The 25,875-nt window shown below is 42.2% G+C and overlaps 1 protein-coding gene across 4 annotated transcripts in view; it reads left to right on the top strand.

Annotated features, from left to right (window-relative positions):
- The window catches only part of LOC144260769 (sodium channel protein type 5 subunit alpha-like), a 263,536-nt gene that overhangs the window by 132,489 nt on the left and 105,172 nt on the right, over positions 1–25,875 (top strand). For 2 of the 4 annotated variants that reach the window (XM_077809502.1, XM_077809501.1), the window contains exon 16: positions 15,465–15,941. In XM_077809502.1, coding sequence (XP_077665628.1) covers positions 15,465–15,941 — 477 coding nt within the window. Of the gene's footprint in view, positions 1–15,464; positions 15,942–19,619; positions 19,629–25,875 lie in introns of all 4 variants that reach the window. The other 2 variants (XM_077809503.1, XM_077809504.1) reach the window with 2 other exon arrangements.

Below are 25,875 nucleotides of genomic sequence, written 5' to 3'. Positions count from 1 at the left end.
TTAAACTGGATATTTTTTTCTAATGCTATTGGAATATATTGATCTCATAACATCCTGTAAATAACTGCCTTGCCAGAATAGGCTTAACAACACACTTGGCTGAGAGAAATTTTGCCATTCTAATTGTTTTATTTTGTCTCTCTAGACAGCTGCTTGAGCTGGCCTAAATAACGCTATTAGAGTTCAATTGTATTGGAGAGTTGTGGTCTCTTTTGATGTCTGTTGAGCACCCTATGAGAACAAGTGTGATTTTACATCCTGGCTGCAGGACAGAAAGGCATATATCAGCCCACCACCAGTATCTGTCTCTCTCTCTGTCTCTCTTTCTCTCACATACACACTCACTCACTCATACACACATGCACAAATACATACGTGCTAGATTACAGAAAGCAGTGGCCCAAGATTTTCAAAAGTGGCAGTGATTTTGAGAGCAAGAAGCTGCTTGTGTGGAACTAGAGACTGGTGAATCTCTGTGGAAATGACATCTCCAAGGCCCTGAAATATGCAAATTCCAGTGCGCCTCTGATGATTTGGAGTTTTCATTCACACTGGGCCTTAGGGTCATCTTTGGAGAAAACAACTCATCTCCTAGAAGAGGTGCCTGAGGTGTTTCACCTGCCGCTGACTGCCAGACACCCGAGGGGCAAGTGCTAAGAAAAGCAGAGAACTCTTTTCAGGTCATACTAGCCTCACTTCCATTTGCAGTTACATTCCTGGCTGAGCCTAGTCGGGACATGGTGAAGGTTTTGTGTAGTTCCCCTGGTTAGATAGAATCATAGAATATCAGGGTTGGAAAAGACCTCAGGAGGTCATCTAGTCCAACTCCCTGCTCAAAGCGGGACCAATCCCCAACTAAATCATCCCAGCCAGAGCTTTGTGAAATCTGACCTTAAAAACCTCAAAGGAAGGAGATTCCACCACCTCCCTAGGTAACACATTCCAGTGTTTCACCACCTTCCTAGTGAAAAAGTTTTTCCTAATATCCAACCTAAACCTCCCCCACTGCAACTTGAGACCATTACTCCTTGTTCTGTCATCTGCTACCACTGAGAACAGTCTAGAGCCATCCTCTTTGGAACCCCCTTTCAGGTAGTTGAAAGCAGCTATCAAACCCCCCCACCCCATTCTTCTCTTCTGCAGACTAAACAATCCCAGTTCCCTCAGCCTCTCCTCATAAGTCATGTGTTCCAGTCCCCTAATAATTTTTGTAGCCCTCCGCTGGATGCTTTCCAATTTTTCCACATCCTTCTTGTAGTGTGGGGCCCAAAACTGGACACGGTACTCCAGATGAGGCCTCACCAATGTCAAATAGAGGGGAATGATCAAATCCCTCTATCTGCTGGCCCTGCCCCTACTTATTCAGCCCAAAATGCCATTAGCCTTCTTGGCAACAAGGGCACACTGTTGACTCATATCCAGCTTCTTGTCTACTGTAACCCCTAGGTCCTTTTCTGGAGAACTGCTGCCTAGGCATTGAGTCCCTCGTCTATAGTGGTGCATGGGATTCTTCCATCCTAAGTGCAGGACTCTGCACTTGTCCTTGTTGAACCTCATCAGATTTCTTTTGGCCCAATCCTCTAATTTGTCTAGGGCCCTCTGGATTCTATCCCTACCCTCCAGCGTATCTACCTCTCCTCCCAGTTTAGTGTCATCTGCAAACTTTCTGAGGGTGCAATCCACACCATCCTCCAGATCATTTATGAAGATATTGAACAAAACCAGCCCGAGGACCGACCCTTGGGGCACTCCACTTGATACCGGCTGCCAACTAGACATCTCCGAGGGATCATATCCCATCAGTGTCTCCTCCCCCAACATCACCTACGACTGAGCTGCTGGCTCTTCTGCCTTCCCAGTGAATGGAGGGAGTGTGTGTGTGTGTGTGCATATGCCCCTGCACCCCAACCCCACTCCTCCCCAGCTGGTATGCAGGGTGAGTGGAGCGGGGCAAGCCCCCACATCCTGACCCCACTGCCAAGGAATCAGAGTTTCCATTTTATCACCCAGATCTGAATTCTCTGGTGATGGAGGCCATTAATGAACAGGGTAGACTGCATAGCTCAAAGACTATCCTGTACAGAAAGGACTATACAAGGCTCAATCTTTTTGGTTGCCAGTCTTACTCTTCAGTCATGCTTCAGTTCAGAATAGCAAACCATCAAGTACTCATAGCCAAATTTGATTATCTGAACTATTTTACAAATTTAATTCATTTATTGAGCACCCGCCAGAGGAACATCTTGACCAATTTAAAGCGGTTATACAAGAGGGTAAGCTTCTGGCAAGAACATCGCTCTGGGCCTCTTTGGATGCTGCAGTTACAGCAGCTCGATCAATATCCACTGCAGTGGTCATAAGGAGAGCATCATGGCTACAGCTGTTGCACTTCCCAAGAGAACTTCAAAGCACCATCAAAGATCTCCCTTTTCATGAATGCAAGCTCTCTGCATGCTCGACAAATACATCTCTCCACACATTAAAGGACTTCAGAGCCATGCTGCAATCCTTAGGGATTTATACAGCTTTAAATAAGAAGAGATTTAGTAGGTCTCAGATGGCACAAAGAGCATGCCTAGCCCTGTATTCAATTTACTGTAGACCATCTAAGCCCCCATCCAAGAAGCCAGGGTAGTCTGTAAAGAAACCACCTTCAGCTGCAGCCATATCTTCCCGACCCTCCCTGTCCTCCAAGAGACAGTCTTAATGTATTGGGTCAGAGTCTCAACCACCCAGTCAACATGATTTTACAGCTGCAACATAATACACCCCTTCCGCCCCCCCCTCCTTTTGCCTCTCCCGCTTTTAGGCAACATGGGAGAATATAGCATTGGACAATTGGGTTTTGTAAGCCATAACATTTGGATATATTATCCATTTCAAATCTATCCTTCCTGAGCATTCCCCCTCCCCATCCCTCTTCAGGGACCCTTTTCATGATCAGTTGGTGTTGCAGGAGGTTACCTCACTTCAGTGTTTAGGAGCAATAGAATCAGTTCTTGTACAGCACAGGGGAAGGGATTCTATTCAAAGTAGTTCCTGCTTCCCAGAAAGAATGGAGGATGCTGACCAATTTTAGACCTCTTAACAGATATGCAAAACAGCTGAAATTCAGGATGGTGTCCCTTGCAGCAGTAATTCTCTTATTAGAATTAGGAGATTGATTTGCGACTCTCGATCTACGAGATGCATACTTTCATATTGCTAGTCACCCTTCACACAATAAGTTTCTTCAGTTTCTAATCAACAATGAGCACTACAAATACAGGGTGTTTCCTTTCAACCTATCTTCTGTCCCAAGAGTATTCTCAAGGATTCTGGCAGTAGCTGCCACCCACCTACTTTGTTTGAGGACAGTAGTTTTCCCAAATCTGGATGATTGGCTGATTGGGGCGGATCATATGAGGAAGTGTTGGTAGCAGTAAAGATGATGTGGTCTCTGTTTGGCAGCCTGGGCCTCCAAATAAAACTCAAAAAAATCAATTTTGACTCCCACACAGCATCTAGACTTCATAGACGCTTCCCTGGATGCAGTGAGAGATAGAGCAATACCTCCCTCCTAGCAGATTTTTCACAGTAACAAATCTTATCTCAAGGATTCAGGGCAGTACTGGTTTGTGATATCTGGGTGCCTGGCTGTCGATAAGATTTCTTGGTGTGTCTGAGGTGGTTACTGCATCTGTGAAAGTAAGTGTTGTGATCTGTGGGTTTCTCATGTATAGTTGTTTGTCCATGACAGTTGATGCTATTACGGACATGTTCTACAGAGAGGTTGGTGGATGGGTGGTGGTTGTTGAAGTTGTGGTGGAAATCTGTGAGGTCTCTTAGGTCGTCTGTCCAGAGGATGAAAATATCATCAGTATATCTCAGGTACATCTTTGGCTTCATGCTGCATTAGGGGAGTGAAAGTTCTGGAACAGCCTTCCAAGAGAAGCAGTGGGGGCAAAAGACATTATCTGGCTTCAAGACTAAGATTGATAAGTTTATGGAAGGTATGATATGATGGGATAGCCTAATCTGGGCAATTAATTGATCTTCAACTATTAGCAGTAGATATGCCCAATGGCCTATGATGGGATGTTAAAGATGGGGTTGGATCTGAGTTACTACAGAGAATTCTTTCCTGGGTGGCTGGCTGATGAGTCTTGACCACATGCTCAGGGGTTAGCTGATCACCATATTTCCAGGGCAGATTGGCAGAGGCACTGGGGGTTTTTCGCCTTCCTCTGCAGCGTGAGGCATGGGTCACTTGCTGGAGGATTCTCTGCACCTCGAAGTCTTTAAATCATGATTTGAGGACTTCAATAGCTCAGAGATAGGTTAGAGGTTTGTTACAGGAGTGGGTGGGTGAGATTCCATGGCCTGAGTTGTGCAGGAGGTCAGACTAGACGATCATAATGGTCCCTTCTGACCATAAAGTCTATGATTCTATGATTTGTCCAGAAATTCTTCCTTAAGGTGGCCCATGAAGAGGCTGGCAGATTGGAGCCATCCTAGTATCCATGGGTGTTTGGAAAAAGTGTTTGTTGTTGAATGTAAAATTGTTATGAGTGAGGATGTTTAGCAATGTGGTTGGGATGGATATCTGAGGGCTACCTTTGGCTTGTACATATTTGAGGAAGGCAGCAATGCTGTCATTGTAAGGGATGCCAAGATATACCGAGGTGACATCCATGGAAAGATGGTGTTCTAAGGGAGGTTGTTAATGTTGCAGAGTTTCTGGAGGAAGTCTGGCATGTCCTGGAAGAAACTGGCCTTTACCTGGTTTGAGGATGGTTTCTGTAGGTACTGATATTCCTTCAGTAAGAGTGCCATGGCCAGATATGATGGTCGGCCTAGGTTCCCATTGTTTGTGTATCTTGGAAAGCATGTAGAAGGCAGGTGGGATGGATTTGTAGGGGATGAGGTTATAGAGTTTCTCTTGGAGTTGTTTGGGAAGGATTTGACAATATCCTTAAATTCCTGGGTGCAGGGTCTTCTTTTTGTTCTCCATTATAGGTGGTTTTGGAGAGTATCAGTTGGCCTTGTTAACATAGTCATCACGGTTGAGAACTATGATGGCATCTATTAGAGAGCTTATTCCTTCACTCTCCCACATCCCTGGTCCTTCTCGCATGAACAGAGAGCAATAATACCTGAAGTCCGAAGGTGCAAACAATTTGATGTTTATTGGAGTGAACTTCCAGCAAGCTGAAATCCAAGTTCCTTTTTCCTTATTTTCGAATCCCAACTTACTTCCTGTTTGCCCCTAATTTATACAGTAATATTCTTAGCTATACCTTAACCAATCTTTCTACTGAAATTTACCTAACCAATCCTAACATATTGTAACATGATTAGCTTACCAATTATATCCCAAAAAGAAAAGGAGTACTTGTGGCACCTTAGAGACTAACCAATTTATTTGAGCATAAGCTTTCGTGAGCTACAGCTCACTTCATCGGATGCAAGCTGTAGCTCACGAAAGCTTATGCTCAAATAAATTGGTTAGTCTCTAAGGTGCCACAAGTACTCCTTTTCTTTTTGCGAATACAGACTAACACAGCTGTTACTCTGAAACCTGTAATTATATCCCACTACCTTAATTAGTTTACACCCAGCAAAATTAATTATACAGCAGGCAGAAAAAATCACAGAACCAGACAGAGACCATGCAAATAAACAATAGCAAAGTGGGAACTATAATGACAAAATAATACAGAAGTGAGAATTTCACAACTACATCTATAAAGACATAAGGGTTTCCCAGCTGTGTCTATTGATAAGTTAGTTCTTACCAGACAGAAAACTATCAAACTGAATTTCCTTTTACATCTTCTAGGCTCTTCCCTTTCTCTGGAGGTGATAGATTGGATCACCTTCCTAACAGCCCCAGATTGACTAGTTTGGAATGTGAGGATGTGACCGTTTGCTTCCCAGCTTATGGCTGCCTCTGCTGCTTAGCCAAAGGCATTGGCCTAAGAACAGGGCTTCAGATTGTCACAATGAGAGAAGGCCCTTAGACAGATTCTTTCTTGTATACCTCTGTTACTAGCTAAATGATAAACATATTCCTAAATTCTTAAAGTATAGGCCTTTACAGGCAGGCCTGAATATCTATATCCTAACAGCACCCTCTTGATCTAATGGTTTGATCACTATCTGGTGGTTGGATTTCAGGGAATATATCTATCTGCTCAGTGGTGGAGAGACTGCGATAAGATGTTGTTGAGGATTTCAGTCAATTTTTTTTCTGAAGCAATCAATGTAATGATCAAGTGTGTGGTTTCATCCAATGTGGGGTGTCCAGCCAGATGATTCTTTTTTCTTATTACTGTTGCTGGGGATGTGGTAGTTCTGGGTGGTGGTGTCGTTATTGTGAAAGAAAATTTTGAGGTGGAGTCAGCAAAATTATTCTTCTAGTTTTCCACATGTTGTTATGGTACCAGGTTCTGTGCTGGGGCAAAAGTTCATTCTCTTGGAGAGTACAGATAATTCAGCTGCAGTTGTGGGTAGTCTTGATAAATTGATGATTTTGAGTTGTTGTACACATCCATTTGGTGGGTCCTGGTACTATGGTTTCTCCTGGAGGCGATGTTCTCTGCTTTGTGAAGTTGTTGTGGTCAGTTGTTTTTGTTTTTATATTGGATTTCGTCAGTTTTGTTTTGTTTTTTGATAATTATTTTGGGTTTCTTGCATGATAACTTTCAAGATCCCTGGGTCCTACACCTGTCTATCATAACATGTTGTGTATATCATCCAATGCACTGAATGTTTCAATCACTACATGAATGAAACCAGACAATCAGCATGCTCTTAAATGAACTCACAGAGGAAAATGATAGCAGACAAAAACAATATATCACTGCTTGACGAACACTTCACAAAACAATCATTCCATATGTGACCTCTCAGTCCTTGTCCTCAAAGGAAACCTGCACAACACCATCAAAAGAGAGCCTGGGAGCTTATATTCATAACTTTTCTAGCCACTAAAATCATGGTCTTAATAAAGACAATAGATTTATTTACAACAATCTGTAACTCCCTAACTCCCCTTTTCTGTCTTATGACTGCAGAGGTATTAACAAGCCACTTCATCTTGAAAGGTCTCTTACAATGTAAGTTAACTACTTAGGCTAAACAACCTCTTCCACCTTGTATTTAACTGTGAAATGCTGAATACCTTTCCCATACCTGCAGAAGAGTTCTGTGTAACTCAAAAGCTTGTCACTTTCACCAACAGAAGCTGGTCCAATAAAAGACAGTCCATTACCTTGTCCCCCCATATAGCTCTCACGTATCATACAAGGATGTAGTGAAGGGCAAAGAAAATGATTAGGGGGCTGGGGCACATGACTTATGAGAAGAGGGTGAAGGAACTGGGGTTATTTAGTCTGCAGAAGAGAAGAGTGAGGGGGGATTTGATAGCAGCCTTCAACTACCTGAAGGGGGGTTCCAAAGAGGATGGAGCGAGACTGTTCTTAGTGGTGGCAGGTGACAGAACAAGAAGCAATGGTCTCAAGTTGCAGTGGGGGAGGTCTAGGTTGGATATTAGGAAACACTATTTCACTAGGAGGGTAGTGAAGCACTGGAATGGGTTACCTAGGGAGGTGGTGGAATCTCCCTCCTTAGAGGTTTTTAAGGCCTGGCTTGACAAAGCCCTGGCTGGGATGATTTAGTTGGTGTTGGTCCTGCTTTGAGCAGGGGATTGGACTAGATGACCTCCTGAGGTCTCTTCCAACCCTAATATTCTATGATTCTAAGGGTCTGATTCATCACTTCATTACTCCAACAAAGTTACAAAGTTAAAATGGTGAATCAGGCTCATTAATTACACTTCACTACCATCCCATATGATAAGGGAGAGAGAGATGGGGGCAATTCTACCTGCCAGTGAAACAGACACACCTGGGGGAGCACAACTGTTTGTTTAACATCACTGATCTACCTTACACAACTTACTGAGGACAGGATATGCAGAATCATAGAATATCAGGGTTGCAAGGGACCTCAGGAGGTCATCTAGTCCAACCCCCTGCTCAAAGCAGGACCGATGCCCAATTAAATCATCCCAGCCAGGGCTTTGACAAGCCTGACCTTAAAAACTTCTAAGGAAGGAGATTCCACCACCTCCCTAGGCAACGCATTCCAGTGTTTCACCACCCTCCTACTGAAAAAGTTTTTCCTAATATCCAACCTAAATCTCCCCCACTGCAACTTGAGACCATTGTGTGGGGGGGTGGAGGGTGAGAAAACCTGGATTTGTGCTGGAAATGGCCCAACCTGATGATCACTTTAGATAAGCTATTACCAGCAGGACAGTGGGGTGGGAGGAGGTATTGTTTCATATTCTCTGTGTATATATAAAGTCTGCTGCAGTTTCCACGGTATGCATCCGATGAAGTGAGCTGTAGCTCACGAAAGCTCATGCTCAAATAAATTGGTTAGTCTCTAAGGTGCCACAAGTACTCCTTTTCTTTTTGCGAATACAGACTAACACGGCTGTTACTCTGAAACCTGTAAACAAGGGCTCTTTCTTCTCCATCCTGTATTCTCATTCTGTTGGATTGTGCCATAAGTTCATAATGCTGAATTTGTGATATCACGATCATTTCAACAGCAAGAGACTGAGATGTCACAAGCCTTGGATTATGACTTCACTGCAGGATAAAGGAGAAACTGGGCTGGGAGAGAATAAGCCTCTTATCCACACATGAATAGCTGAAATAATAGAAAAAGGAATATAGAAAATAACTGTGCATGTAAATTGCTTTTTGCAGAAGTGCTCTCTCTTTGTAAATTTTGCCCCAGGGTGAAAATGTACAAAGGACTAGAAAATATATTTCCAATACAAGAAATAATCCTCTGCTGGCAGAGAAATGGACTAGATGACCTTTTATTATATGTTCCCAGCTCTACCTTAGAAAAACCCCTCTTGGAGTTGTGTTTGTTTGCAGCTTCTTAGATTTCACTATTGTAAAAAATTAATTATTTCATGGCATTTAGTTTTCTAAAAATCATACAGATCTTAAAGCAGGAGATTATAACTTTACAATCTGCCATAAGTAAGGGGCAGCATGTAGCTACATTACTTCAGGAACAGACCAGACAACAAACTGTGATTAAAAGAGTCCCAATCCCTCTCCAGCTCCCTTTTTGATCTGAGAGCATTTTACTCCGCTTGTGGAATTTTTTACTCCTCTGCACCTAACTGGCTACTCTAGCTAGCAGGTGGGAAGGAGGAGGGTGGTACTGCACCCTTCCTGCCCCCTTTTCCACCAACAGAAGGGAATATCAAGTGAGTAGACCTTGGTATCCTGATCACAGCCACAGTCATAATCTGAGCAAGCCAAGTATAGAGCCTTACTCCCGCTTACTCACCTGCAGTTGAGTAAAGGCTGTGTAACTTAACCCCACGTTTTTTCTTGTTTTGCAAGACAAAGTGATACAGGTAAAATAAAATGTAACGCAGACCAGACCTTTACCATACTCCTGCTAGAAAACCTGCTTACCTGTCTATCTGGAGATTCCTCTTGCATATGGTGGAATCCTCAGAGACCTCATAGCAGCTCTATACTTTTTATTCTGTCCCCCAATCCTTGCAGGAGATATGATTTGGGTAAACAAGCAATCTGACTATCTCTAGCTGCCAGAATGGTCCTATAGATCTGTGAGCAGCTAGGCATAAATTAGAGCAGCCTTTCATAGAATCATAGAATATCAGGGTTGGAAGGGACCTCAGGAGGTCATCTAGTCCAACCCCCGATCAAAGAAGGACCGATCCCCAACTAAATCATCCCACCCAGGGCTTTGTCAAGCCTGACCTTAAAAACTTCTGAGGAAGGAGATTCCACCACCTCCCTAGGTAACGCATTCCAGTGTTTCACCACCCTCCTACTGAAAAAGTTTTTCCTAATATCCAACCTAAACCTCCCCCACTGCAACTTGAGGCCATTAGTCCTCATTCTGTCATCTGCTACCACTGAGAACAGTCTAGATCCATCCTCTTTGGAACCCCCTTTCAGGTAGTTGAAAGCAGCTATCAAATCCCCCCTCATTCTTCTCTTCCGCAGACTAAACAATCCCAGTTTCCTCAGCCTCTCCTCATAACTCATGTGTTCCAGTCCCCTAATAATTTTTGTTGCCCTCCGCTGGATGCTTTCCAATTTTTCCACATCCTTCTTGTAGTGTGGGGTCCAAAACTGGACACAGTACTCCAGATGAGGCCTCACCAGTGTCGAGTAGAGGGGAACGATCACGTCCCTCGATCTGCTGGCAATGCCCCAACATATACATCCCAAAATGCCATTGGCCTTCTTGGCAACAAGGGCACATTGTTGACTCATATCCAGCTTCTTGTCCACTGTAACCCCTAGGTCATTTTCTGCAGAACTACTGCCTAGCCATTCGGTCCCTAGTCTGTAGCGGTGCATGGGATTCTTCCGTCCTAAGTGCAGGACTCTGCACTTGTCTTTGTTGAACCTCATCAGATTTCTTTTGGCCCAATCCTCTAGTTTTTCTCGGTCCCTCTGTATCCTATCCCTACCCTCCAACGTATCTACCTCTCCTCCCAGTTTAGTGTCATCTGCAAACTTGCTGAGGGTGCAATCCACACCATCCTCCAGATCATTTATGAAGATATTGAACAAAACCGGCCCGAGGACCGACCCTTGGGGCACTCCACTTGATACCGGCTGACAACTAGACATGGAGCCATTGAGCACTACCCATTGAGCCCGACAATCTAGCCAGCTTTCTATCCACCTTATTGTCCATTCATCCAGCCCATACTTCTTTAACTTACTGGCAAGAATACTGTGGGATACCATGTCAAAAGCTTTGGCCTGTTCTAACTTGTGTTCCCAGATTTAATTACCTTAAAAGTGGCTTAAAGACACCTTTGGCACCATCCCCCGTGTGCTGTCCCTGGTATGGTATTGCTACCCTTACTTCTGTGGCACTGCCTTCAGAGCTGGGAACTCAGACACCTGCTGCCTCTTTCCAGCCACCCAGCTCTGAAGGCAGCGCAGAAGTAAGGGTGGCAATACTGCAACAGCCTTGCAACCCCCTTTTTGGGTCTGGACCCCCAGTCTGAGAAAAGCTGACCTAGATAGAACGCTGGACTGGCACTCCATTTCTGTTCCTGGGTCTGACACGGGTCTGCTGGCTAACCTTGGCCAAGTAACTTCAACTCTTTGTGCCTCCGTTTCTCCATCTGTAAAATGGGGATAATTATATCGACCTCTTTTGTGAAGTCTTTGAGATCTACTGGTGAAAAGCGCTATATAAGGGCTAGCTAGCAATTATTTGGGTACATATTTAAGACCATTAATGTGAATTTTTAGAAGGACCAGGGTGGGTTTTTTGTTTGTTTGTTTTGTTTTTTGATATCTCAGTTTTGGATTTCCAGTTTGAGACACTGCAAAGGGAGCTCATTTTCAAAGCGTGGTGCCCAACACTTTCTGAAAATCAGGCCTCTCTGGAGAGTGTAGCATAAGGTGAAATTATGGGAATAGGTAAATATGGAGTGCTTATAAAGCAGTTCACTCTTTATTTAAACACTGAACAAATATTCTTCTGAGGCAGTCTTTTCATAAAAGAGAGGGAGAATATCTGAGGTTTATTTTTTGTGAAAAGCATGAACTGTAAATAGGTCTTTGTGCAAAATGTCTGCTGTATTTCGGAGAAGTAAATTATATTGACTTGGTAACCCATGATAAATAATGCTAAAATGAGATCTACTGTATGCAGCTGCAGGTGTGTTTGTATAAAGTTACGCAGCTATGGAAAAGACTCAGAAAAGCAGTAATGAATAGACTTAACAGAAAACTGAGTTTATTTCAACTAATGACAGTAGTAGTTAATCAGTAATAAATCATAATAATCTGCAATTTGCCATGTTCCATGCCAAAAGGGAAGTTGATGCTAGACCTGATTCCTTACTGTGTTCCTTGTGTAGTCATTTACACATACAAAGTGAGTGTGAAGGGCTACTAAATCAGAATGTTTTACACCCACTGTGCACAGGTGCAAGTGGCTGAAAAATGTGTAAGACAGCAAGAAATCAAAGCCTCCAAGATTTAAAAAGCAGTAACTTGAGGAAGATTGATATTGATTCCAGTTCATCCTTAGGACGCATCCAGCAGATCTTTGAGATTGTGTTGTTTAGAGATCCTCTTTCCACAGTGATGGATAGCTCTGCCTTTAGCAACTGTGTCCTAGGACCTACGTAATGATTCTCTTGGTAGCTTGCTCACCATTATATTTTCTGTTTCTATGTGTATGTGTGCAGATCAATTTACAGCTGCTATACAATACATCTAATTGCTTGGTTTTTAATTACCTGATAGGCTGCATCTCTTTGAATACCTCCAACTGAGCACAAGAGACAGAGAACTCTACCATTTTAAATGTTGAGTATGACAAAGGAGAACTACACAAACAGTTTGTCTAGCATTCTGAACTGAACATGAGTTTACAGAATCCAAAAGCTGACTAGCTACCAAACAATTAGCTTTAATTTCACTTTAGTTTGTAGCTTGAATACAGGCCGCTAGTTCAAACGTGTTTTAGGTTTCAAGAAAGACAAATATAATTCTTAATGGACATAGGGCATCTACATTAATGCCAAATGCATTCATTGTAATGATTGTGATTACAGTGAGTACTTTGTGAATTAATAATTACAGGACACTTCAGATAAAGTATTACCAGTGTAATTAAGGTCATGCTAGTTTGCAAAATTCCAGCCCATACATTTTGAGTAATTAAAAAGAGAAAGAGAAAATTCTAGCTTTCTGAAAAGTTTCATGCTAGCATGAACACATTTTTCTATTATTTAACGTATACTAATAAAAATTTCAATTAAAAGTTAATTAGAAAGAGGAGGAGCTGACTTGTTTTTTGTACAGATCTAAACTGTGGCAGTGTACAAGAATAAACATCCTTCACAAAAGTTTATTGCACTGGAAAAGGCACTGAAAACTGGCTATGCCGAAAACTCAGTGTGAGTGCCAAGGCCCTATCTGGCGTTGCCAACCCTCCAGGATTGTCTTGGAGTCTCCAGGAATTAAAGATTAATTTTTAATTGAAAATTATGTCATGTGATGAAATCGCCAGGAATTTGTCCAACCAAAGTTGGCAACCCTAGCCCTAGCATATATTTTATTCATTGGTTGGTTGTTTAGGTAGCAATCAAGGGGATAGCAGACTGTTTCTTAACATTTTATTTTGGATAAATGTCTTTTAACTTTAAATTTAGTCACAGCAACTGTCACAGTAGCAGAGCTAGCTGCATCTCTGCATGTTTTCTGAGTGCATCCACCTTAGGTGTTCAGGCTCTTGTCCTTACCTGCCTGGTGGAATCATGTGATTCCTCCACTCTTAGGCTATGTCTACACTACATCATTTACAGTGGCGCAGCTGCACCGATGCAGTTACACTGCTATAGCACTGCTGGTGAAGACGCTCTAAGCCAACCGGAAAGAGCTCTCACATTGGCTTAATAACTCCTGCCTCTGCAAGAGGCGGTAGCTATTTTGGCGGGAGAAGCTCTCCCATCCACATGGCATTGCTCACATCGGCATGTAGGTCTGTATAACTTACGTCACTCAGGTGTGTGGATTATTCACACCCCTGAGCAACATAAGTTATACCAAAGTAATTTGTAGTGTAGACATAGCCTTAGGCCAGTGACCCAAGAGCGCATGTTGAACCAGCCACTTATCACCCTGCAGGTACAGCTGAGTTTTAGGCAGCTGCTTTTTTTCCCTTGGGGAACTTGCAACCAACAGCCTCTTTAAAATAAAGTGGTTTTATTTAGTGACTGGAACAAAGCATTAGAGAAAAGAGGAGTTTAAAACAAAAAACAGCTGACACAGACATTTAATCTAATCTTACACTTCACTACAAGCTAAATTAGATAGAGCTGAAGTTACAAGAACAGAATAGAACAAATTAATATTCTCCTAGCCAGCCCAGATCTTCCTGTGTGTATGTGGGAGTTTCAATCTGGCTCTCTCCCTGTTCAAATTGGTTTTCTCTGTTCAGCAGGAGCATCCGATAGGGCCTATCCAGGAGGCTGTCCCATGACAGCTGCTCCACTATTTGGCCAATTAGACCCATTCAGTCTCAATGGGTTTAAATCATGGGCCTAATGACCATATCTCTCCTGTGGATGAGCATGTTGGAACTGTATGATCCCCTTTATTAGTCTAACACACCATCTTAGAAGTGAATCACATTTTGGTTACAGATCAAAATAGGCATTTAATGAAGCCACTTATGGCCCTATATTGTCACAGTTACGTACCTAGCATCAGAAGAAAGGACTTGTAAGTAATAGAAATTCAGATTCTTTGACTAGCAGTTTTGAAGGTGACTCAAAATTTGAAAAGTTGCACAACCTTTAGGCATCTTGAGCCTGATTTTCAGAGGAGCTGAGCAGGGCAGCTCCCAGTAATGGCAGCTGCATTGTGAATGCTCAGCACTTCTGAGATTCAGGCTTAAGGTGTTTCAGTCAGACACCGAAAAACACAAGCAGCCCAAATAAGAGGCCACTTTTGAAAGTGTTGAACTTGGTATCTTATGATGTTATGGATCTGTGGGGTTGTTAGTTTGGTGCTTTGCCTGTATGGATTGCATATCAGATGTTTCTCAAATGTTAATTAAAGTTTTTATCACCATCTAATTTGCACTACAGTTTATATTTTAAATGCAGATCTATAGCACATGATGAATGAACTTTAGATTAGGGGCAGCCTTTTCCACCCTTAAAGTCCTAAGTGGAGAGAGAGCATCCCAAATGCATTAGCCATGTATATTTGCTTCTGCTACATGGCATCAGAAATCCTTAAAAGTAAAGGAAAGTGCATTTATTTCAGTATAAAAGCATTAAAACCAATGCAGATACTTGAAAGTGTTTCCAAATTTATTGCCATCACTAAGTGCCATGAACATTTATGTCACTGTATACTGTGAAATATAAATAACAATGTAAAGTTGAATAGAAATCAAGGAAGCCCTGGAAGCATTTTTCTTACAGTATTCTATTACAGCTAAGTAGCTTCTTACCGGAAACCATTTAGCCATACAATTAGTCTCCTTCTTTAAGCTGGAATACTAGTCATATTGTCAAGCATATTCTACAGTAATACTTGAGGATATTTTCAACTATGTCTTTATATGAAAATTATCCCTCTCTTCTGTTTTTGAGTTTTGTTGTCTGCTTTTAAACTTTTTGGAGGATCAGGACATGTTACTGTCTATGCTGAACTTTTGTTCCTGAAAATAATTTTTTTGAAAAGTCTATGAGATTCTGATTCTTACTTGCACCATTGTAAATCAGGAGTAACTCCATGGATGTGAATAGAGTTTCATTGGTGTAAGTCAGATCAGAATGAGACCCTGTAGTTTCCAAGCCTAAGTGTTAAGTTTCAAAATGACAGTACCATTGATTTTCTTTTGACTCTAATTAATTTCAGGTGCTCAACCTGTTCCTTGCCTTGCTACTGAGTTCTTTTAGTGCTGACAACCTCTCAGCACCGGATGAAGATGGAGAGATGAACAATCTGCAGCTCGCTTTTGCTCGGATCAACAGGGGGCTTCACTATGTGAAAAACACAACATGGGATTTCTGTTGTAATTTACTTAGGCATCCGAGGACGACAGCTGAAAAGAAGGCAATGATTAAACTTGCTGCCCAGAACACAGGTGTCCTTCACAACTGTGTGAATAGCCATACCACTGCAGGCATTGGTAAAGATGTGGAGAACCACAAAGAGAACCATGCCGACGACGGGACTGACAAAAACGGGCAGAAACTCCCAGTGATTAGTGACAATGATGATTTTCTGACCAACCCTGACCTGTCCATCTGTGTTCCCATTGCTGTGGGGGAATCTGATATTGAAGATCAAGAAGATGATGAGGAGCAGAGCACATTCACAGAAATGGAGCAGGTAGGGAGCTAAAATGTTTGTTTGATGGCAGTAGTTTATTGAGAGGACATCCATTTCCGCATCCAACTCTAGATCCATGGTTCATAATGCAAACATTTAAGACCAAATCCTGCCTTGGATATGTACTTGCCACTCTCATTAGCTTCAGTAGAAGTTACATGTGCATATCCAAGTGCAAAATTCAGCCTTTAATAAGGGAATGTCTCCTATCATTGTATGCTTTCTCTATGTCTAAATTAATTATGTTAACAAGAGTAACTAAATTCCCACCCACATCCAGCCCCAGTTCTCCTTTAGTTCAAATTACAGGAATATTAGAGAGGGCTCTTAGGTTCTCTGACAATTTAAAATGAAATTTTCCATACATGAGGAGGGGAAAGTGACTTGATTTGGTTTATGTAGCAGAACTTCAGCCCCAGATAGTTCTGGTTAAAGGGTCTGAACCATGCAAACGCTGATGTGACCATATGTAGGAAGCACGTAGTGGCTGATTTAGGAAACACGTTTTCGAGAAAGGCAAAAAATGAGTTAGTAACATGCCTTAGTTTGACACTGTAAACTTACTTATTCTACAGACCTCTTAATAGAGCTGATTGAAAAATTCTGAATGTTTTGAAATTTTGATGAAAAACACATAAAAATCATTCCCAACAAATCCCCGCCCGCCCCCACACACACTTTTTGAACCACTCTACCTCTCTGTTTCATGGATCACAATTAATCATGTTGCAGCCAATGCCATTAGCTCTGATCCAGCACCCATTGAGGTAAATGGAAACCCATGGATTTCAGTGGGCCCTTTGCATCAAGCTGAAATTCTTTTGGGTCTCAGAGATGTAAGGAAGAATGTTCAGACACAAGCACTATCCTTAGAGAGGTGTTATGTGAAGAAAACATAACCAAATAACCATGTAGAGAGTCACAAATAGATAAATGTTAACTTCTAATGCTTCACTGTGGGGAAGCTTATTACACTCTGTCACCAGCCAGTATTGCCATATTGACTGATGAGCTGATAAAAGAGAAGATGGGGAACTTGAACTCTAAATGTTATCAAGCCATGTCATCCAAATAGACACCAGGACAATGAAATGTGCAGTCAGAAAATATTTGGAAATATCTTAAAGGGTTGTTTTTCTTTTACTTTATTTAAGGGACGTGTATTAAAATAATCAGTTTCAGTGAAGGTGGCATGGAAAGTAAAGTAAATTAAATCGAAACCTGAGTGTGACTACTTGCTGTTTTGGCTTTGTGCATTTTCGCTTTATTCTTAACAGCAGATGTGTTGTTTAAGCTTTGATAGGTCCTGTCAGTTGCTCCCTAGTTCTAGCTAAAAGAAGGCAAGTAAGCATACATAAAACATATATGTGATAGTTGCTAAATAGAATGATTGCTACTGACAATGTTTGTGTTCTCTTTGACATCTTTTCTCCCTCCCCCATAATAGTTGAATATGGGCAGAGTACCATGTAAGGTAAACCCCTTGTAAGGTAAACCCTATATACAGTGGCTTAGAGTATGATGGCTTTGTTATGATTGATTAATCTGACATTATTGATTGGCTGAAATTCATATTATTTTTCTGGAGACAGAATCTATTTCTAGCTGAGATTTGAAAAAAAAAGTTTCTTGTCTTTCTACATCAGTTCAAGGCAGGGGAGTTTGTGGTACATTGTTAAATACTCTTGTTTGCTCATCAGAACAAAAAAGCATGCATTCATTGACGCTTCACCTAGAAATATGTCTAGTACTATATGCCATGCTTTTCAAACTAATAAATAATAGTGGGTACAGTTAAAACTTAAAATCTAGTCTCTTCTCATTGGAGCTTGCTGAAGTTTCACAACAGGATCTAAGGAAAAAGTTCAAAAACACTGATTTCCAGTCTAGTAAGACTGCACTGCATTTTTACACATTCATGTAGCTGTTGATCTCTCTCTCATAGGTAGGTACTAGCTCATTTCATGTTATTGTTGCAAGAAAATGTAGAATCAGAATTTTACTGATATGTATTAGACCTGGATGGAAAATAGAATTTCCATCCTGCAGGAAATTTTGATAGTTAGAAAGTTGTTTACATCCCGAATTGGGATGAAAAGTCAACGTTTTTGCGGAATGGAAATTCTGAAAAATTTCTATTGAGAAACATCAAAATGTCCTTATTGAACCCTTAAGGAAAAAATGCATCATAAAAATGTGAATAATAGTGAGGAATCAGTTAAGAACATCTTACTACATGCCCAAAATGCCAGAATACCGCACTCAAGGAAGAAGGCCATTTTGGTTAAAAAAAAAAAAAAAACAAAAAACCTGACCTGCTTTAGAGGTGAACTTACGGCAACTTTAATACACACACACACACACACACACACATATATATAATGAAAAAGAAAGGAGAAGTTGATAGTAATTAATATAAATGAGAAGTTAGGAATTGCAGAATATTGATAAGGGAACCCAGGGGACACAAGGAGAAATCTATGACTAGCTGAGTTAAAGACAATGACAAAGAGTTTTTAAAGTATATTGGGAACAAAAAGTATCCTGACAATGGTGTTGGTCCATTACTAGATAGAAATGGTCGAATTATCAGTAATAATGCAGAAAAGGCAGAAATGTTCAATAAATATTTCTGTTCTGTATTTGGGGAAAAATAGATGATCATCATATGGTAATGATAACATTCTTTGCATTCCACTAGTATCTCTAGAGAACATTAAACAGAAACTACTAAAGTTAGACATTTTTTAAATCAGTAGGTCCTGATAACTTGCAGCCAAGAATTTTAAAATTGCTTGTTGAGGAGCTCACTGGACCATTAATGTTAATTTTCAGTTAGTTTGGAGCACTTAGTTCCAGAAGACTGGAAGAAAGCCAATGTACTGATTTTTTAAAAGGGTAACTGGAATGACCTTGGTAACTATAGGCCTGTCAGCCTGACATTGATCCTGGGCAAGATAATGGAGAAGCTGATATGGGACCCAATTAATAAAGAATTAAAGGGGGGTAATATAATTAATGCTAATCAACATGGGTTTATGGAAAATAGATCCTGTCAAACTAACTTGATATCTTTTTATTTTTATGAGATTACAAGTTTGGTTGATAAAAATAGAAGTGTTGCCATAATATACTTAGACTTCTGTAAACTAGCACAATATATATTTTACATGGCACACATTAAATGGGTAAAAACTGGCAAACTGTTAGGTTTCAATATATTGAAAAGGGGAATTGTTGTTAAGCAGGTGTGTTTCTAGTGGGGTCCTTCAAGAACATGCTTTTTAATATTTTTATCAGTGAGTTGGAAGATAACATAAATTATTACTGATAACATTTACAGATGAAACACAAATTGGTGGAGTGGTAAATAATGAAGAGAACAGGTCACTGATACAGAGCAGGGTTTCAACATAACTGATCGCTTCATAAGCTGGGTGCAAGCCAACTATGAGTTCTTATATGGCTAAATGTAAATGGATACATGTGGGAACAAAGAATGTAGACCATACTTACAGAATGGGGGACTCTATCCTGGGAAGTAATGACTCTGAAAAAGATTTGGGGGTTGTGGTAGATAATCTGCTGAAAGTGAGCTCCCAGTGTGATACTGTGGCCAAAAGAAGTAATGTGATTACATAAACAGGAGAATCTCGAATAGGAGTAGAGAAGTTATAGAGTAGAGAAGTTTCAGAGTAACAGCCTTGTTGGTCTGTATTCGCAAAAAGAAAAGGAGTACTTGTGGCACCTTAGAGACTAACCAATTTATTTGAGCATAAACTTTCGTGAGCTACAGCTCACTTCATCGGAGTGATCTACACTTTCCACAGTATGTATCCGATGAAGTGAGCTGTAGCTCACAAAAGCTTATGCTCAAATAAATTGGTTAGTCTCTAAGGTGCCATAGAGTTGAGAAGTTATAGAGAAGTTATATAGCTTATAGAGAAGTTATATAGTTATAGAGTAGAGAAGTTATATAGGACCCATCGCCCCTAACTGCCCCCTGCCCTTAACTGCCCCCCACCACCCCATTCAACCCCCCTCTCCTTCCTGATTGCCCCCCCGGGACCCTTACCCCATCCACCCCCCCACTCCCTGTCCCCTGACCGCCCCCCGCCGCCCCATCCAACCCCTCCTCTCCTTCCTGACTGCCCTCCCAGGACCCCTGCCCCATTCAACCCCCATTCCCCGCCCTCTGACCGCCCCGACCCCTATCCATGCCCCCTGACCACACCGCGAACTCCCCTGTCCTCTATCCAACCCCCACTCTGCTCCCTGCCCCCTTACCGCGCTGCCTGGAGCACCGGTGGCTGGCGGCGCAGCTGCACCAGGACAAGCAGCCGCACTGCGTAGCACAGAGCACTGGGTCAGGCCGGGCTCTGCAGCCTTGCCGCCCAGACCATTGTGTGGCTGTGGGGGTGGAGGAACAGCCTCCCAGGCCAGGAGCTCAGGGGCCGGGCAGGATGGTCCCACGGGCTGGATGTGGCTCACGGGCCGTAGTTTGCCCACCTCTGGCTTAAGTCCTAAATTTCACTATTGGTCAAGAATAAAATCCTGGCATTTCCTGCCTGAGAACATAATTTTTTATTGGAAAAAATCCAAATCTACCTGAGGACAATATGCAAAAATTTTTACAGAGGAATTATGCAAGTTTGTGGAGAAATGAGCTTTCGATGATGATTTGACAGGTTTTTTGAATGTCATAGAATCATAGAAGATTAGGGTTGGAAGAGACCTCAGGAGGTCATCTAGTCCAGCCCCATGCTCAAAGCAAGACCAACCCCAACTAATTCATCCCAGTCAGGGCTTTGTCAAGCTGGGCTTTAAAAACCTCTAAGGATGAAGATTCCACCACCTACGTAAGTAACCCCTTCCAGTGTTTCACTACCCTCCTAGTGAAACAGTTTTTCCTGATATCCAACCTAGACCTTCCCCACTGCAACTTGAGACCATTGCTCCTTGTTCTGTCATCTGCCACCACTGAGAACAGCCTAGCTCCATCCTCTTTGGAACCCCCCTTAGGGTAGTCGAAGGCTGCTATCAAATCCCCCCTCACTCTTCTCTTCTGCAAACTAAATAAGCCCAGTTCCCTCAGCCTCTCCTCATAAGTCATGTGCCCCAGCCCCCTAATAATTTTCGTTGCCCTCCGCTGGACTCTCTCCAATTTATCCACATCCTTTCTGTAGTGTGGGGCCCAAAACTGGATGCAGTACTCCAGATATGGCCTCACTAGTGCTGAATTGAGGAGAATCATCACTTCCCTCGATCCGCTGGCAACGCTCCTACTAATGCAGCCCAATATGCCAAGGGCACACTGTTGACTCATATCTAGCTTCTCATCCACTGTAATCCCCAGGTCCTTTTCTGCAGAACTGCCGCTTAGCCAGTCCATCCCTAGCCTGTAGCAGTACAAGGGATTCTTCCTTCCTAAGTGCAGGACTCTGCATTTGTCCTTGTTGAACCTCATCAGATTCCTTTTGGCCCAATCCTCCAATTTGTCTAAGTCACTCTGGACCCTATCTCTACCCTCCAGAATATCTACTTCTTCCCCGCAGCTTAATGTAATTCGCAAACTTGCTGAGGGTGCAATCCATCCCATCATCATCATGAAGATGTTGAACAAAACCGGCCCTAGGACCAACCCCTGGGGCACTCCGCTTGATACTAGCTGCCAACTAGACATTGAGCCATTGATCACTACCCGCTGAGCCCGACGATCTTGCCAGCTTTCTATCCACCTTATAGTCCATTCATCCAATCCATACTTCTTTAACTTGCTGGCAAGATTACTGTGGGAGACCATATCAAAATCTTTGCTGAAGTCAAGGTATATCATGTCCACCACTTTCCCCATATCCACAGAGCCAGTTAGCTCATCATAGAAGGCAATCAAGTTGGTCAGGCATGACTTGCCTTTGGTGAATCCATGCTGACTGTTCCTGATCACCTTCCTCTCCTCCAAGTGCTTCAAAATGGATTCCTGGAGGACCTGCTCCATGATTTTTCCAGGGATTGAGGTGTGGCTGGTCGGTCTCTAGTTCCCCAGATTCTCCTTCTTTCCTTTTTTAAAGACAGGCACTATATTTGCCTTTTTCCAGTCATCTGGGACCTTCCCTGATTGCCATGAGTTTTCAGAGATAATGGCCAATGGCTCTGCAATCACATCAGCCAACTCCCTCAGCACCCTTGGATGCATTGCATCCGGCCCCATGCACTTGTGCCTGTACAGCTTTTCTAAATAGTCTTTAACCTGTTCTTTCACTACTGAGGGCTGCTCACCTCCTTCCCATACTGTGCTGCCCAATGCAGCAGTCTGGGAGCTGACCTTGTCTGTGAAGACCGAAGCAAAAAAAAGCATTGAATACTTCAGCTTTTTCCACATCATCTGTCACTAGGTTGCCTCCCCCATTCAGTAAGGGTCCCACACTTTCCCATAACTTCTTCTTGTTGCTAACATACCTGTAGAAATCTTTCTTGTTACATTTCACACTCCTTGCTAGCTGCAACTCCGATTGTTCTTTGGCCTTCCTGATTACATCCCTGCATGCTCGAGCAATATTTTTATACTCATCCCTCGTCATCTGTCCAAGTTTCCACTTCTTGTAAGCTTCCTTTTTGTGTTTAAACTCACTGAAGATTTCTCTGTTAAGCCAAGCTGGTCGCCTGCCATATTTACTGTTCTTTCTGCACATTGGGATGGTTTGTTCCTTCACCCTCAATAAGGCTTCTTTAAAATACAGCCAGCAATCCTGGACTCCTTTCTCCATTATATTAGCCTCCCAGGAGATCCTGCTCATCAGTTCCCTGAGGTGGTCAAAGTCTGCTTTTCTGAAGTCCAGGGTCCATATTCTGCTGCTCTCCTTTCTTCTTTTTGTCAGAATCCTGAACTCGACCAACTCATGGTCACTGCTGCTCAGGTTGCCACCCACTTCTACTTCCCCTACCAATTCTTCCCTGTTTGTGAGCAGCAGGTCAAGAGGAGCATGGCCCCTAGTTGGTTCCTCCCGCACTTGCACCAGGAAGTTGTCCCTAACACTCTCCAAAAACTTCCTGGATTGTCTGTGCACTGCTGTATTGTTTTCCCAGCAGATGTTAGGTGATTGAAGTCCCCCATAAGAAACAGGGCCTGTGATCTGGAAACTTCTGTTAGTTGTCTGAAGAAAGCCTCGTCTACCTCATCCTCCTGGTCTGGTGGTCTATAGCAGATGCCCACCACGACATCACCCTTGTTGCTCTTAACCCAAAGAGACTCAGTGGGCTTTTCTCCAGTTTCATACAGAGCTCTGAGTAATCATACTGCTCTCTTACACACAGTGCAACTCCTCCCCCTTTTCTCCCCCGCCTGTCCTTCCTGAATAGTTTATATCCATCCATGACAGTGCTCCAGTCATGTGAGTCACCCCACCAAGTGTAAATTACCATTTACTTTTATTCAAATAGTGAATAATTGGCACTAAAACCATTTCATTTTATGCTGAACTCAGTTATATAGATATAGTACAGAGGTATTGACTAGTTTAAATTGGTCTCTGTGGGACAGTTCCTCAGCTGGTGTAATTCAGCATAACTCAATTTACCCCAGCTGTGGATTTGGCTCTGCATCTGTAGGAAACACTCATTTCCAAGTTAGAGGCATTCCATGTTTATTTCCTCAAAACGCTAATAAATCACCTTTGCACAGGTGTAACTAATGGCATATGGTGCAAAACAGTGGAGAATCAGGCGCATGTCTGGTTTTGACAGTGCCTGTTCCAGCTCCGTATGCTGTGTTAACCCACAAAAAATATCTTGTTCACAACACAGGTCACTGAAGAGGAAGAGGAAATGGTATGACTTGGGGTTTAGTATTCAAGCCTCATTCACAGGATTGATAGTATCAGGCATTATAACTGTGATAACTTCATTTTTCTGACAAACCTATCAGAAGCTGGGAAATAAGCTTCCCCATTCATGTTGCACTTTTAAAGCTTTGATCATGTTACACTCCCAGATTCCACACTACTCCTTATCCCAGCAAATGTCTGTGTTGCCATGATAACCACAGTAAATCGTGCAAAGGGAAATCAAGAGAAATGCAAATGCAATTTACGTGAGTGCATCGAAAGACCCACAGTTATGGCTAAATATCTCTTTGCATTGAGGGCATTATATACAAATGAAACAAGAGTTCCTTGGGGGAGTTTGTTATGCATTCAAATCTATTCTAACTTTTCCCTAACTTTAATCCATTTTTATATATTTAAGAATTTTAGAATGGGTGGGGAGAATGATTGATTGTGTGCTTGTGTGTCTGAAGAAGGATGCTTAGAGAAAAAAATGTCTCCCTCTTCACTTGAAAGATGCTGGTTGAAGAGGGATTTAGTGGTCACAGTTTGGCAGAGTTGCTAGAACCTTGCTTTATTTTCTCCTGTTAGTGGATTTTATTGTTGTTGCCTGGGAGAGGAGGTAAAGGAAGTGTCTACATCAGCATTTATCAAAAGAAAAGGAGTACTTGTGGCACCTTAGAGACTAACCAATTTATTTGAGCATGAGCTTTCGTGAGCTATAGCTCACTTCATCAGATGCATCGCTGTAGTTCACGAAAGCTTATGCTCAAATAAATTGGTTAGTCTCTAAGGTGCCACAAGTACTCCTTTTCTTTTTGCGAATACAGACTAACACGGCTGTTACTCTGAAACCTAGCATTTATTAATGAACATTCCTGTCTGACATCCATGACAAGGAAGCCCTCAGATCTTCCCACTCATTGCATCCCATGGGGCTTCCAGCAGTGAAGTAGAGTGTCTGCAGCAGAGTCACTGGAGATGTGCATTGGGGGGGGGTGGGGGGGGAAGCAATTTTGATTCATCTCGTAAAATGTTGAGTGCAAGAAGAGATTTTTGTCTACATACAGGAGACATTTAAAATTTCCTCTCTGTGAAGCCAATTGCCACTGTGATTAACCTATTATAATGTGGAAAGTTTAGAATTTTGACGTACTTGTCTTAGAAGTAAACACCTCATTTACTTCTGTGCTTCCCAAGTGCATTATTAAAAGTATTAACACAGTGGGCCAAATCTTGTAGTCCTTTTCCAGGCAAAGCGCCTATTAAAGACATCGGACTATACTCTGTTCAACGTACGTTGGTGAAAATCCAGTGTCAGCTGGCGTAATTGAGAGGCTAATGACACTTTGCCTAAATCAGGACTGCAAGATTGGATGCAACATTGCTAGAGAGTAGGTATTTTTTGGTGCAGTCCAATCCTCCTGTCTTCCAGAGCCTTCTCATCAAGGGTGAGTATCGGAATACTCTGCTGGAAAGGACAAAAAAAGCCACTTTCAAGAAAGCCTTCGCAGTTAAGTAAAACTGCACCCATGTTGTTAAGTGTGGCATCCTGAAAGTTCAAATATTACGAAACCCTTCTACAACTGTATTTTCTATTCAATGTATTAGGAAAAGTTTTCATTTCAATTGGCATTTCTATTATCTCAGCCAATGCTGGCAGCAGCCATCTTGCTGAAAGGTACCAATTTGTGACACTCTCAGTATGAGAACCTGTAATAACCTAGTACACCTGCGACACCTTAATCTCCCTTTTGTAACTGAGATGCACTGACAGTAAAGAAATATGGAAGAGACATGCTTGTAGCCTACGCATATGGCAGAGAAAGAAAACAAAAATCTGCGCAGATTCTGTAATGAAACAGGTTTCAGAGTAACAGCCGTGTTAGTCTGTATTCGCAAACAGAAAAGGAGTACTTGTGGCACCTTAGAGACTAACCAATTTATTTGAGCATGAGCTTTCGTGAACTACAGCGATGCATCCGATGAATTGGTTAGTCTCTAAGGTGCCACAAGTACTCCTTTTCTTATAATGAAACAGAAAATGACAGGTAGAACTTAAGTCCAGAAAATTTGGTTGTGTAGGAGATGCCCCCTCCCCATCGAAATTT

The sequence above is a fragment of the Eretmochelys imbricata genome, chromosome 2 (assembly GCF_965152235.1).
Source record: "Eretmochelys imbricata isolate rEreImb1 chromosome 2, rEreImb1.hap1, whole genome shotgun sequence".
Lineage (NCBI taxonomy): Eukaryota > Metazoa > Chordata > Testudines > Cheloniidae > Eretmochelys > Eretmochelys imbricata.
This window is presented reverse-complemented; position numbering and strand designations above follow the sequence as displayed.